The sequence below is a fragment of the Crinia signifera genome, chromosome 1 (assembly GCF_055691185.1).
Source record: "Crinia signifera chromosome 1, ASM5569118v1, whole genome shotgun sequence".
Classification (NCBI taxonomy): domain Eukaryota; kingdom Metazoa; phylum Chordata; class Amphibia; order Anura; family Myobatrachidae; genus Crinia; species Crinia signifera.
In genome coordinates this window covers 436,268,445-436,288,545 of record NC_139217.1, presented here as the reverse complement: position 1 = coordinate 436,288,545, position 20,101 = coordinate 436,268,445, and the positions used below count along the sequence as shown (strand labels likewise).

Genomic DNA, 20,101 nt, shown 5'->3' with positions numbered 1-20,101 from the left:
GCAGAACGCGAGGGTTCCCTGTGTTATGCAGGAGTGGCATTGAGTGATGAAATTGCTCTGGGTAGATTTATTAAGCTCAGTGAAGTGATAAACTGTCTGGTTTTTATCACTGGCCAATCAGCTCCAACCTGTGAAGTTACAGGCTTGGTTTGAAAAATTACAAGTAGGAGCTGATTGGCCAGTGATAAAAAAACAGACAATTTATCACTTCACCGAGCTTAATAAATCTACCCCTCAATCTCTGCTTTTCCTGTTACACAGATTTGTATTTGGCTTAGGAATATGAAATGCTCCCAGCGAGCAAACTGTACAACCGGCTAAACGGCTTCTTAGGCGCAACCGCAGCCATTAGATACATGCAGAAAAATAAGAGATATATTCTTCGTGAAGTGATTTTCTGGTTAGTTTCCCTCCCCGATGACATAAAGATCATTTTAATTTATTTGCGGGGGCTTCAACAAACACAAACATTTTTAATTGTATCTGTAGAGCGCATTGGAAGCAAAGGTTTGTTCACTAATCTCTCTAAATGAGCATGTTACAGTATAAAGCTATGATCGTCCTTACTTCATTATTTCTATTGTCAGAAGCCCAGTTTATTTCCAGTGAAGACCATAATATATTATACTTGTCTCTTGGAAATCATTACATCTGCCATTTCTTACAGCTCACATGTGTTTGTGTATGCGCTTATATATATAATCTTTGATTCCCATTTGTTAAACATATCAACCGTAAAGAAACAAAGGCAGCGCTACCGCTGAAGGAGTATCAGTAGAACAGTCAGCCAGAATAATCGGTAGTGGCATCGGGAAGGGGGGGGGGGGGGGGTTTGCGATGTGGCATCGGGAGCCAGATAGTTTTTGTGATGGTTTGTGGCATCTGCTTCACAATGCGCTCAGCTGATGTGAGCCAGGAAAAGCCCTATGTCTTCAGTCACAGCCAGGCTGCGCAGGCAAGGTTCTACAAATGCGATTGCATCATGGGGAGGGACTTTGCATGTGGGCGGCCCCCAGCATGTGGGAGTCTGTAGTTGCAGTTTTGCTTTTTACCCCTTTGAGTGCCAAGTGAATTTGTCAAAATTGGTGTGAAAATTGCCAGGCAAACATTTTTATTTGCAATGAAAAAGAAAAAGAGGGAATGGGGGACAATGGGTTTTTGTAATGTAGTGTGGTGATAAGATCCCTGTGAGTGACTGAGTGGACCCTCAAGATAGGGTGTATATGTCCTGAAGCACTCTCAACTTATACGGGTCACGTGGTGCCGTTTTGTAGGACCGTGACCGGCTCTTCTCAGGCAGGGACAGATGTAGGAGCCAGCTTAGCAAGAGGCAGCGAGGACGGCGGCACACTCCAGTGCGGCTTTCTCAACACAAGCCGGCTCGGCTCTAAAGGTAACCAAAAGGTTATGATTCAATCCTCCTTACTAATACCCATATTTTGGTTGTAATCAAGGATATATGAGGATCATATCATATCTTAATACCAATTAAATTGTGACATCTCCCAGACTAGCCTGTTAGGCAATTATTGACTAAATTATCAAGAGGCAATAATTGCGTGCATATAGCATGTCTGATGACGGAGCCGCCGAGCTCCGAAACGTTACTCCTTATCAAGCACATGGATTAAAATTAATCCACTTGTTTCCCCCCCAGCAATAAGTCTCCGAGTGCCGCCTTATTTCTTTTGTCTACATTGGAGGCACCAACACCTCAATTGATGGCACCGGAGCCAGCTAAAGTCAGCTTCCACTGTAAGTCCTGAGTGCCGGTCCTTCCTCTATCTAAATTATCAATATAAATATTTTTTTTAAAATTTTGTTATAACTAGGGATAAACCCATCAATTTTAAAATATACCTAATAAAGGTATTTATTTTAATACTGTATTTATACACATTACCTGTGATATAAGGGTGCCCCCCCACCCAGAGTTCTCTTTTCTCTCCTCCTCTCTTGGCAATTTAAAACATTTTTATTTATCATAATGACCTGTAATATTTTCCTTATACAGGTGAAGTCTCCCATATCCGGAGATCTCTTATCCAAAATATTAAAAAAAAAGTCCCCCGATGTCCACGGCAGCCTTCAGGATCTTCTTCAGCGGTCCCAGGAGTGCATTTTGCGGTTGCGTGGGCGCACCGACAAACTTGCGCAATGCACACCTGGGACCGCTGAAGAAGATCCTGAAGGCTGCTGTGGATGCCGGGGGACCAGGTAAGTATGTTACTCAACCTGTATAGGAAATATGATCTGTTTTTACACCGCGTTTGTTATTTGAATTTATATAACAAATGTGAGCAACACTGGCATTCTTAGTGGATAATTTGAACATCTCTCACAGATGTTGACACTCAAAGGGTAAGCAAAACTGCGTGTGATGCTGAATTAGGCCGGTATTTGGTTTGCTGCGGTAATGACACTTTTCGGCAATTATGTTTTGGGTGCCTCAGACACACAAAGCATAATCCCAGCTAGGCAGCCCTCAGAACTGAGATAACACGTGGGTTTGGATACTTATCCCAGATCCTATGTGTTATCGTATGAAAATGGGCACCCCCCCCTCTCCCCCCCCCCCCCCCCCAAAAAAAAAAAAAACGACCATTTATTTTGGAAAATGTGTTATGTCTAAAGGCCCCCATACATTAGTCCGACTTGTCCTAAGGACAAGTCGGATCTGATTCCCCCCTGCAGCTCCCCGGGAGGGGGACACACGATTTGGCACTTGATGTGCCAAGTTTTGCAAATAATTCATCGCATGCGATGTATCATTTGCAACTCCAGGGGAGCTGCAATGTGAAGGGAGCAGGGGGCAGGGGGACATTGAGGCGGCTGGGGGGACGGACGCTGCGGGGGACACAGCTGCGGCAATTACTTACAGCTGAGCCGGGCAGGGGGAGCCGGGAGCTGTCTGTACCGAAGGAAAAAAAAAGCCCATACAATGAATGGGCAGCCTGTGATTGGCTGCTGAGCGCTCTCTCAGCCAATTGCTGACTGGCTGAGAGAGCGCTCAGCCAATCACAGGCTGCCCATTCATTGTATGGGCTTTTTTTTCTTTTCCTTCCGTACTGACAGCTCCCGCCGGCTCCCCCTGCCTGGATCTATGCCGCCTGTGTCCCCCGCAGCGTCCCCAGCCCCCCCTGCTCCCTCTACCGCCGCGCCGCCCCAATAGGTCCCAAGTCGGGTGGTCGGACGTGCAGCAGGTCCGACCACCCGACGCAGATCCGATGCGCACGGGACCGCGCATCGGATCTGAGGGGACATCAAAACTAGCCGATTTTGGTCCGAATTTGGCCAGATCCGACTGATCTGGCTGAAATCTGACCAAAATCGGCTAGTGTATGGGGGCCTTTATATTGTACCATCACATGCACATACAACCTGATCTTCAGAAGAAACCAGTTTTCTTTTCTTAAAGCGTGGTTGGAGGCGCGCACACACACACACACACACACACACACACACACACACACACTCTGTTGAGATACAGATGTGACCTCATACACTGAGCCTCAGTAAGCGATACGGTGTTAGTGAGCCACAGCAAACCGCTTCACAAGACTGCACTATCAAATTTGATCTGTGACACTTGTATATCTGTGTGCAAGGCATGTCGCACTGGAGCTAATAAAGGATATTGAGAATTGAAACAATGGCCCGACAATTGTACAGGTGCGCACCCAGCTTAAGATCTCGTTCACATATTAAAAGTAAATTTGGTACATTTTATCATTTATAAATCTCGACTTTATCTGTAATTGATCCCTATTACTCTAATAAGGTGCTGCTTATGTTCAAAATGTGCTTTGTTTATGATCTTCATGTTTATTAAATATGTAATTACATTTTTCAATTAAACTTTAATTACACATACATTTCATAAAAAAAAAAAAAAAAAGGTTGTATCTGCCTTTTTGCCTGTAGGTGTCACTGTTGCAAAAGCTGTCTATATACAGCACTAGGTCCCCCCTCTCCTTGCTGGTTATATTCGTATTTTTCTAAAAAGCTGTTAATATTTGAATAATGCATCACACAACTGTGGTTAGGACCTTGTTTTTCCCAGTGCTTGGGAAAGTGTCAGCAGTTACAACTTATGTCACTGTTTAAGTAGCGAGGTTGTATGGAAACCTCAGTCACTTAAACGTTGGCCCTGTGTCGCACTGGTAGCAACGCGGCATCTCTTGACTCCCGAATCGGCTGACAATGCAAACTCCTCGAGTCTTTGATCTTCTGCTTTCCTTCATATGACCTCTGCTGACGGATAATTTATTTCTTTCTAATCCATTCGAGAATATTAAATCCTTAAGGGTCAATGTTACTCTTTCTTGTTCAAAGCCATGCTAATTTGCAGTGCAATTTTCATTGTAAATATTATACAGCAAAGCCATCTTGTCTTCTTAAAATCTGCTCTTTTCCAAAGAACAAAGATCTAGTTTCCTGCAGCAGTGGAAGAGCTGATTTTCTGTATTTTCCCTCTTCTATAAAAAACATTAAGCTTGAGAATATACAGAGCTGGTCAGTGCTGTATTCACCGTACAGCCGCTAAGGTCAGGGGAAAGTGAGCGAACACATTGGTTAATAGATAGAAGATACATAGATGTAACATTATAAGAGATAAATGTAACATTGTAAGTCAATATATAAACCTTTATTACAATCCTATACAGCACCATCCTATGTGCAGTGTTTATTGTTCACGGGATCATAGGTATGCCAATCACGGGGCATTTTTAAAAATGCCCGATCCGGGGATTGGCTACCCTAATATAAAAAACCCGCCTCGGCCGCCCCGCATATTTACTTACAGATGCGTGGTGAGGCCGGGCGGGTGGGCGAGCCGGGGTTATGGAGCCCGGGCTGGTCCGCGGGTGGGCGGGCTGGTCCGCTGCTGGGTGGGTGGGCAGTCTGGTGGATTGGCCACCCTAATCATGATACAAATATACAAAATTATAAAAGACCAGTTCAAAGTCTAACAAACAATGTATAAAATAAACTAGCGGCCCGCACTCATTGCCATGCAGATTTTTGTATTACTGTTGATCCCTATTCATATTGGCTGCTTGTGTACCGTAACGCGTCTGAAAATCAGATGAGTTTACTTCATAGGTACGTTGGTTTCTCAGGTAGGTGCCCATACACGGTACAATCACTGGGTGTGATGAGATGCGTGCTCCCATCACACATCTCATCGCACAGCTCAAAAAGTATGTGCTGCACCTACTTTTTGTACTAGATCTCATCTCATTGCATTGCAAAACCTATGCGATGCGATCTAGTCCAAATTATATACAATAATTGTGCCATGTATGGGCACCTTAAGACGCGTTAGAAAGTAAATACCAAGATAAAAGTAATTCTGGGTAAACACCAGAACGATTTGGACTCAATTCCCCCAATTTCGATACAATATTGATCGATTGTATGTAAATTGGGCATATTTTTAGATCCGATCTGATGCGCGTTCCCGCTGGTCTTTTGGACGTTTCTCAGATCCTACCTGCTGCAGTCAGGATTTGAAAAGGACCCCCTTCAACTGGGTACCAATCGGAATCGGATTGGATGCAGATCGTGAGCAGATTGTGTGCTCCAGCAGATCGTGCGACCATGGTATGGTCGTCTCACAATCTGCTCACGATCATGGTCGTTCTTGTGTGTACCCAGCATTACTCTGCATGGCCAGGATTATGGAAATAGGATGTTTAACATTTCCTTCACTTACATTAAATTCCGCAAAGCGTACTTGAAAACATCTAATAATACATATGCTAAGATGGTGAACTTGCCTCGCACGTCCTGTGATATTTTTCTCTGACCTTTGTTGCAGAGTTGGCAACCCAGGATCATGCTATAACATGTATTTTGGTACTTGTTACCTAGAACGGCGCCCATCGCGGGCATCGCATGTACATCATATGCCATTATAATGGCATGCGATGCGACCAATGCGATGCCCGCAATTTCACATAGAAATGAATGTTAAAAGGTAAATCGCGTCGAAAAAACGCATGCGATGCGACCGACACGATTACCGCGATTTACATAGGGAACAATGTTAAATGGCCCAATTGACCCGATTTTACATAGGGAACAATGTTAAATGGCCCACAGACCCCAAATAGCCACCCTGAAGTCTGAAATGGCCCCCCCAATTGTTAACGCCACCCCACGATCAACGTCAACCCGAAACGTGGCGAGGGGCGGCGGTACGCGTCCTCCGACCTTTTCATACCCCCACTATCCACGTCGGCGTGGAGTTGAGAATAGAAAGTGTGGCGAGCGCAGCGAGCCACAGATCCCGAAGCGTGGCGAGCGCACGCGGATACCTGTGAAGCCCGCGAGGGGACGCGGATACCTGTGAAGGTATCCGCATCCCCTCGCGGGGCTCGCTGCGCTCGCCACGCTTCGGGCTCGGTGGCTCGCTGCCCTCGCCACACTTTCTATTCTCAACTCCACACCGACGTGGATAGTGGGGGTATGAAAAGGTCGGAGGACGTGTAACGCCGCCCCTCGCGGGCTCACTGTGCTCGCCACGCTTCGGGTTGACGTTGATCGTGGGGTGGCGTTAACAATTGGGGGGGCCATTTCACACTTCAGGGTGGGTATTTGGGGTCTGTGGGACATTTAACATTGTTCCCTATGTGAAATCGGGTCAATTGGGCCATTTAACATTGTTCCCTATGTAAAATCGCGGTAATCGCGTCGGTCGCATCGCATGCGATTTTTTGGCCGCATGCGATGTGACCGACACGATTTTTTTTCCTTTCAATGCCTAAGATCAATATCGTGGGTGCCGTTCTAGGTAACAAGTACCTGTATTTTAGTATCCCATGTGGGCATGTGACATACAGAATGTACGGGGTATCTACAGTATACTGCAGCCTATGTAAATGGTAGGTGGAAGTTTTGGCCAAAACAATCCATCATATGCTAGCAGTCATTTATCTTGTTACAGAACATCGTAGAAAGTGATTGCTAGAGTCTCCTTGGTTACATGACCAACGCCTACACTTTCCCCTTAAATGTCACATTTAGTCTATTAGACAACTGATTATATTCTAGAAATAAGATCAGACCATCACTTTTATGTACCACCCATCCTACAGGCACATAAAAATAGGTTTGAAAAATGACAACTGGGAGCTGATTGGCTGCTGCGTTGACACCAGCCACTTTAATCACTTCGCCAGGCTGAATAAATCTGTCCCTAAAGGCCCATACACACTGGGCGACTTTGAGCTGAAAGCCACTCAAGACAGCAAGTTTGAGCGGCTTTCAGCTCAAAGCCGCCCAGTGTGTATGCCCCGGCAATGAGCGGTGAGCACTGCTGTGCGCTCCTGCGTCATCACCGGGAAAGCTGCTCATCTGCTGGTATCACCAGCAGATGAGTGGCTTTGAGGACAGTTTTGCATTGCGCTGTACAAAGCTGTCCTCCCCCTGCTGATGGCACCGTGCAGGGGGAAAGCAGCACAATGTGTATGCACTGAGTGGTTTCCCCCCCAGCGATGATAGCCATCATCGCTGTCCATACACGCCGGGCATAGTCGCCCAGTGTGTATGGACCTTATGTTTGCTAGTTACTGTGCTTTTTCCCATCAGTATTGAGTAGTACATTATTCCTCTGTATACCGTCTGTTTAAACATTCAAGGAGCTAGTTTAATATAGATGAGGCCTATAATGGAATAAATGTATTGCTTTTTGCCTTTAACCCCTTCCTGACAGAGCCAGTTTTTGCGTTCCTGACAGAGCCCTTTTTTTCAAATCTGACATGTCTCACTTAAGTGGGGATAACTTTTTTTTGCTTTTACTTATCCCAGTGATTTTGAGATTGTTTTTTCGTGACACATTGTACTTCAAATTAGTGGTAAATTTGGGTCGATACAGTCTGTGTTTTTTTGTGAAAAATACCAAAATGTCGTGAAAAAATGGAAAATTTAGCAATTTGCAAAATGTTAAATTTTCTGCTTGTGAGACAAATAATCATACCACTCAAAATAGTTAATAACTAACATAGACCATATGTCTACTTTATGTTGACATCATTATTTCAACTTCCTTTTCATTTTTTTGGACACTAGGAGGCTTACAATATGAATAGCAAATTCTCAAGAAAATTTCAAACACTGATTTTTTTAGGGACCAGTTCAGTTCTGATGTGACTTTGAGGGACTTGTATGTGAGACACCCCCATAAATGATACCATTTCAAAAACTGCACCCCTCACAGTATTCAAAACAGCATTTTGGAAGTTTGTTAACCCTTTAGGTGTTTCACAGGAATTAAAACAAAGTGTAGGTGAAATTTCAAAATTTCATTTTTTTTGCAGATTTGCAATTTTAATACATTTTTCTAAGGAACACAGTACATTTTACTAGAGAAATGTGACAAAAAATTGATTCCCCCAATTCTTTTGTTTTCATAAATATCCTATATGTGGCCCTAGTGTGCACGTTGACCAAACCACAGGCTTCATAATAGAAGGAGCACCTACTTGATTTTGGAGCCTCCTTTTTATGAGATTATTTTTTAGGCACCATGTAGGTTTCTAGGCACCATAAGATGCTAAAAGTTAGGAACCCCCCCAAAGCACCCCAAACTCTGTGCCCCAATTTCTCCCGAGTACGGCAATGCCTCACATGTGACCAAAAAATACCATTTGGGTGCATGGCAGGACTCAGAAAGGAAGGAGTGATTTTTGGATTTTGCAGCTCAGATTCTGGTGGAATGTTGGTGGGTGCTATGTTGCATTAGCAAGACCCCCCAAGCACCAATACAGTGGAACCCCCCCACAAGTGACCCCATTTTGCAAACTACACCCCTCAGGGAATTCATCTAGGGGTATAGTGTACATTTCAAACCCCCAGGGGTTTCACCAATTTTGATACAACTGGGCAGTGAAAATGAAAAATTACATTTTTTTACACAAAAATGCAGTTCTGGCTCAAAATTTTTCATTTTCACAAGGAATGAAGGAGACAAAGCACCCCAAAATCTGTGCCCCAATTTCTCCCGAGTATGGCAATGCCTCATATGTGACCAAAAAATACCAGTTGGGTGCATGGCAGGACTCAGAAGGGAAGGAGTGATTTTTGGTGGTGAAATGTTGGTGGGTGCTATGTCGCATTAGCAAGACCCCCAAAGCACCAATACAGTGGAACCCCCCCACAAGTGACCCCATTTTGCAAACTACACCCCTCAGGGAATTCATCTAGGGGTATAGTGTACATTTCAAACCCCCAGGGGTTTCACCAATTTTGATACAACTGGGCAGTGAAAATGAAAAATTACATTTTTTTACACAAAAATGCAGTTCTGGCTCAAAATTTTTCATTTTCAGAAGGTATGAAGGAGAAAAAGCACCCCAAAATCTGTGCCCCAATTTCTCCCGAGTACGGCAATGCCTCACATGTGACCAAAAAATACCATTTGGGCGCATGGCAGGACTCAGAAGGGAAGGAGTGATTTTTGGATTTTGCAGCTCAGATTCTGGTGGAATTTTGGTGGGTGCTATGTCGCATTAGCAAGACCCCCCAAGCACCAATACAGTGGAACCCCCCCACAAGTGACCCCATTTTGCAAACTACACCCCTCAGGGAATTCATCTAGGGGTATAGTGTACATTTCAAACCCCCAGGGGTTTCACCAATTTTGATACAACTGGGCTGTGCAAATGCAAAATTACATTTTTTACACAAAAATGCAGTTCTGGCTCAAAATTTTTCATTTTCACAAGGAATGAAGGAGACAAAGCACCCCAAAATCTGTGCCCCAATTTCTCCCGAGTACGGCAATGCCTCACATGTGACCAAAAAATACCATTTGGGTGCATGGCAGGACTCAGAAAGGAAGGAGTGATTTTTGGATTTTGCAGCTCAGATTCTGGTGGAATGTTGGTGGGTGCTATGTTGCATTAGCAAGACCCCCCAAGCACCAATACAGTGGAACCCCCCCACAAGTGACCCCATTTTGCAAACTACACCCCTCAGGGAATTCATCTAGGGGTATAGTGTACATTTCAAACCCCCAGGGGTTTCACCAATTTTGATACAACTGGGCAGTGAAAATGAAAAATTACATTTTTTTACACAAAAATGCAGTTCTGGCTCAAAATTTTTCATTTTCACAAGGAATGAAGGAGACAAAGCACCCCAAAATCTGTGCCCCAATTTCTCCCGAGTATGGCAATGCCTCATATGTGACCAAAAAATACCAGTTGGGTGCATGGCAGGACTCAGAAGGGAAGGAGTGATTTTTGGTGGTGGAATGTTGGTGGGTGCTATGTCGCATTAGCAAGACCCCCAAAGCACCAATACAGTGGAACCCCCCCACAAGTGACCCCATTTTGCAAACTACACCCCTCAGGGAATTCATCTATGGGTATAGTGTACATTTCAAACCCCCAGGGGTTTCACCAATTTTGATACAACTGGGCAGTGAAAATGAAAAATTAAATTTTTTTACACAAAAATGCAGTTCTGGCTCAAAATTTTTCATTTTCAGAAGGCATGAAGGAGAAAAAGCACCCCAAAATCTGTGCCCCAATTTCTCCCGAGTACGGCAATGCCTCACATGTGACCAAAAAATACCAGTTGGGTGCATGGCAGGACTCAGAAGGGAAGGAGTGATTTTTGGATTTTGCAGCTCAGATTCTGGTGGAATTTTGGTGGGTGCTATGTCGCATTAGCAAGACCCCCCAAGCACCAATACAGTGGAACCCCCCCACAAGTGACCCCATTTTGCAAACTACACCCCTCAGGGAATTCATCTAGGGGTATAGTGTACATTTCAAACCCCCAGGGGTTTCACCAATTTTGATACAACTGGTGAGTGAAAATGAAAAATTACATTTTTTACACAAAAATGCAGTTCTGGCTCAAAATTTTTCATTTTCACAAGGAATGAAGGAGACAAAGCACCCCAAAATCTGTGCCCCAATTTCTCCCGAGTACGGCAATGCCTCACATGTGACCAAAAAATACCATTTGGGTGCATGGCAGGACTCAGAAAGGAAGGAGTGATTTTTGGATTTTGCAGCTCAGATTCTGGTGGAATGTTGGTGGGTGCTATGTTGCATTAGCAAGACCCCCCAAGCACCAATACAGTGGAACCCCCCCACAAGTGACCCCATTTTGCAAACTACACCCCTCAGGGAATTCATCTAGGGGTATAGTGTACATTTCAAACCCCCAGGGGTTTCACCAATTTTGATACAACTGGGCAGTGAAAATGAAAAATTACATTTTTTTACACAAAAATGCAGTTCTTGCTCAAAATTTTTCATTTTCAGAAGGTATGAAGGAGAAAAAGCACCCCAAAATCTGTGCCCCAATTTCTCCCGAGTACGGCAATGCCTCATGTGTGACCAAAAAGTGTCAGGACTCAGAAGGGAAGGAGTGATATTTGGATTTTGCAGCACAAATTCTGGTGGAATGTTGGTGGGTGCTTTGTCGCATTAGCAAGACCCCCAAAGCACCAATACAGTGGAACCCCCCCACAAGTGACCCCATTTTGCAAACTACACCCCTCAGGGAATTCATCTAGGGGTATAGTGTACATTTCAAACCCCCAGGGGTTTCACCAATTTTGATACAACTGGTGAGTGAAAATGAAAAATTACATTTTTTTACACAAAAATGCAGTTCTGGCTCAAAATTTTTCATTTTCAGAAGGTATGAAGGAGAAAAAGCACCCCAAAATCTGTGCCCCAATTTCTCCCGAGTACGGCAATGCCTCATGTGTGACCAAAAAGTGGCAGGACTCAGAAGGGAAGGAGTGATATTTGGATTTTGCAGCACAAATTCTGGTGGAATGTTGGTGGGTGCTATGTCGCATTAGCAAGACCCCCAAAGCACCAATACAGTGGAACCCCCCCACAAGTGACCCCATTTTGCAAACTACACCCCTCAGGGAATTCATCTAGGGGTATAGTGTACATTTCAAACCCCCAGGGGTTTCACCAATTTTGATACAACTGGGCAGTGAAAATGAAAAATTACATTTTTTTACACAAAAATGCAGTTCTGGCTCAAAATTTTTCATTTTCAGAAGGTATGAAGGAGAAAAAGCACCCTAAAATCTGTGCCCCAATTTCTCCCGAGTACGGCAATGCCACACATGTGACCAAAAAATACCAGTTGGGTGCATGGCAGGACTCAGAAGGGAAGGAGTGATTTTTGGATTTTGCGGCTCAGATTCTGGTGGAATGAATGGTGGGTGCTATGTGGCATTAGCAAGACCCCCGAAGCACGGTGAAATGATGAACCTAAAAATCCATAGATGTGTGGTATATTTTAAAACACTCCTTTATACATAGGCCGGGTTTGTCGGGGCAAGTGTCACACTGGAAAATAGTTTGCTTTCTTATTCCCTTTTTATAGCAAACTTTGCACCTTTTTTGTGTCCTGCCCTTTTTTCCAGTGGAGGGGATTTCATCAGGAAAATGCTGCCCTGGTACAATATGGGGGCCAGTACTAGAAGTACTGGGGCCCTCTGCCTGCTGGTTCCCAAATACTAGGCCCTTTATGACTTCCTCTTGAAAGTGCATAAATGTCCCCCTCTGGCCGGTAGAACGGAATAGCACGTAAGCGTTATACAGTGCCATCTGGATGATATACACGGCCAGCTTCTTGTACCAGATTTTTGTTTTCCGCAGGGCACTGTACGGCTTCAGTACCTGATCTGAAAGATCCACTCCGCCCATGTACCTATTGTAATCCAGGATACAATTAGGTTTGGAGGTGTGGGTACTGGTACCTCGTACAGGGACGGAGGTGGTACTGTCTCCGTGAATTGTTGTCAGTATAAGGACATCCCTCTTGTCCTTATATTTGACCAACAACATATTTTCGGTGCATATTCCCCTGCTTTCACCCCTTCTCATTACTTGGGCAATGTGCGTTTTTGGGAGGCCTCTTTGGTTCTTGCGCACAGTACCGCAAGCTGCTGTACCTCTTGAACCAAGGGCCTTAAACAGGGGGATGCTGGTGTAAAAGTTATCCACATAGAGGTGATAACCTTTATCCAGGAAGGGGTGCACTAAATCCCAGACAATTTTTCCACTAACACCTACGAGGGAGGGGGGGCATTCTGGCGGTTCAATTCTTGAATCCTTCCCTTCATATACCCTAAACCTGTGGGTGTACCCTGAGGTGCTTTCACACAGCTTATACATTTTTATGCCATACCTTGCCCTCTTACTGGGAAGGTACTGGCGGAATTTAACCCTTCCTTTAAAATGTATAAGGGACTCGTCTATGCAAATGAATTTATCTGGGATGTACATCTCTTCAAATTTGGCACTGAAATGATCAATGACCGGCCTGACTTTGAATAGCCGGTCAAAGGTGGGATCATCTCTGGGTGGGCACTGTGCATTATTGTTGTAATGCAAAAATTTAAGGATCGTCTCAAATCGAGCCCGGGGCATGGCCATACGGTAAAATGGGGTGCTGTACAGAACATCTGTACTCCAATATTGCCTAATTTCTGGCTTTTTTACTATGCCCATATGAAGCACCAGACCCCAAAACGTCATCATCTCTACTGCATCTACAGGGGTCCACCTAGCAAATGATGACGTGGGGTTTTGAGCAATAAACTGCTGGGCATATAAATTAGTTTGGTCCACAATTAAATTTATAAAATCATCAGAGAAAAATAATTTGAAAAAGTCAATTTCTCTGAGACCTGTGGAATCAAATTGGATTCCTGGCATGGCCAAAAACTCAGGAACCTGGGGCTCAAAATTGTCTGGTGGTGGGGTCCATACGAGATCAATTATTGGGGGGGGGGTCTCAGCTGCTCTACGGGGGCGTCTTTGAGGGGGTCCCTCATCACTAGAGGAGGAAGATGAGGTTAAGATGAATCCTTCAAATTCCCCGCTTGCCTCACTGGCTGTGTCAGAATCAGAGGCAAGCATGGCATATGCCTCCTCCGCTGAATACATTCTTCTGGATGACTGGGATGACATTTGGGATGACATTTGGGATGCCATTTTTATTTTTGTGTTACTGGTAGTAAAATGTTTCAACACGTGTATAGTGTAGGGGGGGTACAAACTTTATTTCAACCCGGGGGGTATGTAGTGTGTAGTGTGTATGTAGTGCAGAAAAAAAAAAAATACTTTATACAGGAATTTGAACCCAATTAAAAAAAAAAAAAAATTGAAGGGGTTAAAAAAAAAAAAAAAAGGTCCTGCGCCAAAAATTGAGCACAGATGTTGGTCAGTAACGTCCGTCACTGAACAGCGCTCAAAGGCAACAGGAATTTGATCAAAAAAAAAAAAAAAATAGATCAACCCTGTGCCGAAAAAGCTGATCAGTGATGTACGTCACTGATCAGCGCACAGTGGCCACAGGACACCCACAAAATCACAGTGTGTGTAAAAAAAAAATTAAAAAAAGACCCACAGCAGCCTCAAAAAAAAAAAAGGTGATCAGTGATGCAACACTGATTACCAGTGAGGGGCAGCAGGTGCACAACCTTTGGTGCAACTGACAGTGCAACTGGCAGCAACTGACAGGTATATATAAAAAAAAAAAACCTCTGCGCCCCCAAAAAGTTGCTGATCACCTCAGATATAGTGATCAGCACAAAAGGCGGGGGTAGCAGACACAAAATATACACTCTCTATCACTCTCTGTCACTATCTCTCTCTATCTCTCCCTATCTCTCACTATCTATCACTCTAGGACACTGCAGCAGCAGCACTGACAGTTATATATGTATAAAAAAAAACCTGCACCCCCAAAAAGGGGGGGTAGCAGACACAAAATATACACTCTCTATCACTCTCTGTCACTATCTCTCTCTATCTCTCTATCTCTCACTATCTATCACTATCTATCACTCTATGACACTGCAGCAGCAGCACTGACAGTTATATATATATAAAAAAAAAACCTGCACCCCCAAAAAGGGGGGGGGGGGGTAGCAGAGACAAATCTCTCTATCTCTCACTATCTATCACTATCTATCACTATCTATCACTATCTATCACTCTATGACACTGCAGCAGCAGCACTGACAGTTATTTATATATAAAAAAACCCTGCACCCCCAAAAAGGGGAGGTAGCAGACACAAAATATAGCTCTCTCTGTCACTATCTCTCTATCTCTCTCTATCTCTCTCTCTATCTCTCTATCACACTGCAGCAGCAGCAGGAAGTCCCAAGAAGTCAGATCCAGGAAGCGTCCAGCACGCTACAAGCAGTGATCAAGTGATCAGGTAAGGTATTTGCAAGGATCAGGTAAGTATTAGCAAGGATCAGGTCAGTATCACGGCAGATAGGCACGGTGACCGCTCTGCACGCTATTCCAGACCGGAATGGCGTCTGCAGCGCAGTCACCGGTAGTTTAAATGTCGTGCCTTGGCTGTGATTGGTCCGTGGGTCCCACGGACCAATCACAGCCTTGGGGGCAGGTGGGGTGAGGGTGGGGTGAGGTGTCATCGTCACCGATGACCCCCTCATGCCCCCTGACGCCCGGCGGTGATTGACACCTGTGTTACCGAGCGTCCGATTCGCTGGTAACACAGGAAAACGCTGTGAATGGCTGTTCACACTGAACAGCCAATCACAGCGATCGCCGACGGGGGGGCGACATCGCAGCCCCCCCTGGGCATGCAGGGACATGTCTGCTGTCAGGGACAGCAGACATCGTCCCTCTGTCACTGCGTCTCGAGACGCAGTGACAGTTTAAAGTCATGACGTACATTTATGCCATGTGTCGGGAAGTACATCCCGGCCATGACGTAAATGTACGTCAAATGTCGGGAAGGGGTTAAGGTATTGGGTTGTATGCACTTGTGATATGTAGGTGGCACACGTGAGACCTTTAGCCATTGGTGGAGAGGTATGTTTATTTTACTTTGGAGATGAAATCAGCGATTACAAAGAGGAAGTGAATTGGCTAATTATCAAGTTCACGTAAAGTCTGCCTTGGGTTATGTGTAGTTCTAGAAGACGTGGTTGAAACCATGCAAAAGGAACATTATTATGTACGAATTCTTCCTCCTTGTTTTAATCAAGCAAATGCAAAGGGGAAATTAAAGAAATTTGAGTAATTTTAGAGGCTCTAGTGACATGCCGAGATTGCTGAGCGCCTGGTTTAATACATTGTACAGCTTGTTCTTTCCTACTGGAACAACTTGTTTATTATAATTTCACTGAGAAGTAATACGTACTACGCACAATCTAGAATGTATTTAAATGCCTGTGAGAAAGATGGTTAGGATAGGATGGATAGATATCCCATAATGTTCTTCAGCAGCTGTCCTCGTTGGAAAACACCATTTCCGGTATATGCTAAAACAGCAATGACTCAAAGGTGGTTGGTGTGTTTCTCTCTCATTAAATAACAAGAATGTATAGGGATGGACATCGAAAGTCCACTATCAAATGGTTCCAGGGCTTCAGACATTGAACCATGAGAAGCGATGTCCACTAGCCATCGCATCAAACCTTTTAAATAAAATTTGGTGGTTTTCAGGGACAGCACCAGAATAGGGGCTGCAGCACAGCTCAAAATTCAAATAGGGGAAACACACCCACTGCCAGGGAGTCAGTTTGGAATGGCAGTGGGTGTGGCTCCACTATTTGAATTTTGAACTTTGCTGCAGCCCCGCCCTCTGGAGCCGCGACTGGATACTGTGCTCATGTGCAGAAGCAGCCATAACCTTGTGCATGAGCATGGGTTGGAATCAGTAAGAATAACATATGATAAGCTGCGGCGCTACTTAACGATGCATATGATGGAGGAGGTGCAAACCACCTCCTGTCTGCATTTGCGATTCCATAAGACTGCGATGCGACCATCGGCTGTGGTGTCCCTCTACGGCTGCTGTCTGGGTAAGTCTAACCTTGCTCAGGCCACCTGACACAAGGCTGCTTGCGAGGCCAAGGAAGCTCCTAGAAAATGGGAACAACACACCCCTATTTGTGGAAACGTTGACCGCACCCACTCTACCCGAGTGCCTGACAGTCAGACGGCTTCTGCGCATGTGCAATGCACCATGTGTGCTGTGCTCTGGAAACTATATCTCGGTGAATGCAAACAGTCATGGTCATCAGAAAGCATGATGGAAAACCTGCTATTTTATGATAAAAGCCAACCATTGGTTTCTAATGTTCATTCCTAGCAACTGATGTGCATGGTTCTTATCTATCGTCATACACTTGGGAGGAGCAACGTTGGTAGCTATTTACAGTATGGGGGCACAGGCTGGTAGATGCTGGGTGTCATATGTTCCTTTAAATATTGTCATTAATTAGTGTCATTATTTGACTTTTGTTTATACAAATATATTTATTACCAATTATTTATATAGCTCCCACATATTCCGCAGCGCTTTACAGAGGAGCTTACAATCTACATTGCCTACCACATGTACACGTACACACATTCATTCTAGGGTTAATTTTTGTTGGGAGCCAATTGATCTACCAGTATATTTTAGGATTGTGTGAGGAAACTGGAGTACCCGGAGGAAACCCACGCAAGCAAGGGGAGAATATAAAAACTCCATACAATTTGGGCCATAGTGGGAATCGAACCCATGACCTCAGTGCTGTGAGGCAGTAATGTTAATTATGCCATCCGTGCTGCCCCAAACAAAATGCAAATGCCACCCAGAAAAGGTTTTGAATGGCGCTTTTACAAATGTGTGTAGTTGCTCCCCTCCCTTTGGTTTCTAGTCTTGTTTACAAATTTACCGAGGCTCCTAATTTATGATATTCCTCATATGACGCTGTGTTACCATTGTATCTTGAAATGGTTTTTCATGCAAACTTTAACACACCCCCCCCCCCCCCCCCCCCCCATGTAGCAAACTCTTTTGCCTTCAGGCTTCATATTGATTTATTTACAGTTTCTTATATAGCGCAGCAGATTCCGTTGCGCTTTACATTTAGTAGACAGTGATAGAACAAACTGGGTAACAACAGACAGACTTGGGCAGGTATTCAATTACATAATTCACCATGTGCAGCAAATCCTGTTTTGGATTCGCTGCACAATCGCCGGGTTCCGGTGGGCTGGTGCATTCGCTGCCAGCCCTCCCTCTCACCCTATTCAACGTCTCAGGAGCTCGCTGCCCCGGTGGTGAATTTTAACCCCCCTGACGAATGCCGCAGGCAGGGAGATGGAAGCCTCCCTGCCTGCGCCGGACACTGTGGGGGTGAAGGAGGGCTGGCAGGGACACAGGGAGAGCCCCGAGAGAGCTGGCAGGGGACTGGGATAGGGAGCCCTCAGCCGCTGTACTCACTGGTCCCGTTCCTGCATATTTAATGATCGGGACCAGTGTGCAGTGAATATATGAATATTAATGAGCGTCTCCCTGCTCCCGGCCCCCTGCTGGCGGATGTGTAAAAAAATAAAAATATATATATATATATATGTCACCTGACGCCACATTTTGCATGTCTCCCCTACGGCAGTACACAGTGCTCGTCATCTGACGCATTATACGCACGTCCGCTCCGGCCCTCTCTAGTCGTCCACTCAAGATAGAGCGCGCCATGTGACGCGGATACTCTATGCGCCCTTTGACGCGGCACCTGACGTATCCAACGTCATTTGACGCGATGCGCGTCACCTGACACGACACGCGCGCGTCTTCCCGGTGGTCGTGTCCAGTGCGCGTCATTTGACGCTTTACACTCACGCTTTACACCCATAGCCGTCCATTCACGGCCGGACGCGTCATATGACGCGTCTTGCCTGTCTCACTTCCATTGTTCTAACCTGGCTCTCCGTCATTGGAGGGACGTACACCACGCATAGCGTGTGTACGCCCATCACAGAACGGCATCCAATGCCGCCAATGGATGGGTTGATTGATCCATTACTTCATCCCTATTTAAACCAGTTGAGGGTTCGTAGTAGCCACGCCCTCTGACGTAGTCTATGTGACGAAACGTGTCAGGCCTACGACGCTCCCTCTCTCCTCACATCAGCTGTTTGGTCCGTGGATACCCCCTCCATACCTCCCTGCAAGCCAGCATAGCGGTGTTTACAGTGGATCCTTGGTCCTGCACAGACGTGTGAGCAGCTTAGCCTGTGGCTATTGTTTTAAACCGTGTGGTACCCAGTCCACAGTGCTTTTACTTGTGGTACGAGTCTCTATTTGCTTGTGCCTGGATTTGTTACTCGTCCAAATAAATCTTTTAAAGCTATATTGCACCATGAAGCGCCTTCTCTCTGCCCTCTTCTAGATATATATATATATATTCATGTGCTGCAAGCACATGAATAAAAATAGCATGCCCCTTCACAGAAAAAAAAAATCTGATTTTTTAACACCAAAAAAAAATAAAAAATTATTTTAAAAGATCACATTCCAGTTCACCTTAAAAAGATAACGAATGCAAAATGGTGAATCATGGCGAAAATCACTGGAGAAAGCAGTTCTCCATTTGAGCATTGAATACACTCTCTGCGAATTTGAGTAAAAACCGGCAGACATTCTCTGTTCACTTGCAGCGAATTGTCTCCATTGAATAGGGAGATTCGTTTTTTCAGAGGAAAAATTTGCCGTTAGCCCGGATAAATGCCAGATTCGCTGTAAACTATGGCGAATCTAAAGCATTGAATACTGGCCTTGGAGGTAGGAGGGCCCTGCTGCAAGCTTACAATCTATAGGGACATATCTACTGATGATTTATAATGGCCTATAGGGAATTTATAATTCAGTGACCTCAATGTGACAATTCTTCTACATATTTATACTGGGACCTTGATTTATTATCAACTGAAGGATTCTGAAGAATCCTGCCCTAAAGGAATAGGAAAGTATTTATACAAATATGCCCCTGTGTTTCAGGGCTTCCATTCTGTTAGCTTTCAGTGTGCTTTTGTTACATTTTGTTTTGCTTTCCTAGCATCTTTGAATATTCTGAGTCCTCATGCTTGGCCGAGACCTTGACATTGTTACACACCACAATACAAACCATCACTTGTATGTATGTTTTATACATCGTCCTGCTTTTCTGTTTTTAGGCCAATCAATTAGAGCAAGAAGAACAGTGGAAGCCGTCCAGTCGGATGCGTACAAATATGAACTCGGACACATTCCCACTGAATGGGAAGGTAACTCATTCATTTTC

General features: G+C 44.7%; 1 protein-coding gene across 1 annotated transcript in view; it reads left to right on the top strand.

Annotated features, from left to right (window-relative positions):
• Positions 1-20,101, top strand: part of NDUFAF2 (NADH:ubiquinone oxidoreductase complex assembly factor 2) — a 102,042-nt gene that overhangs the window by 41,469 nt on the left and 40,472 nt on the right. Inside the window, exon 2 of the mRNA XM_083153272.1 lies at positions 19,995-20,084. Within this exon, the coding sequence (XP_083009398.1) occupies positions 19,995-20,084 (90 nt within the window). The remainder of the gene's footprint in view (positions 1-19,994; positions 20,085-20,101) is intronic.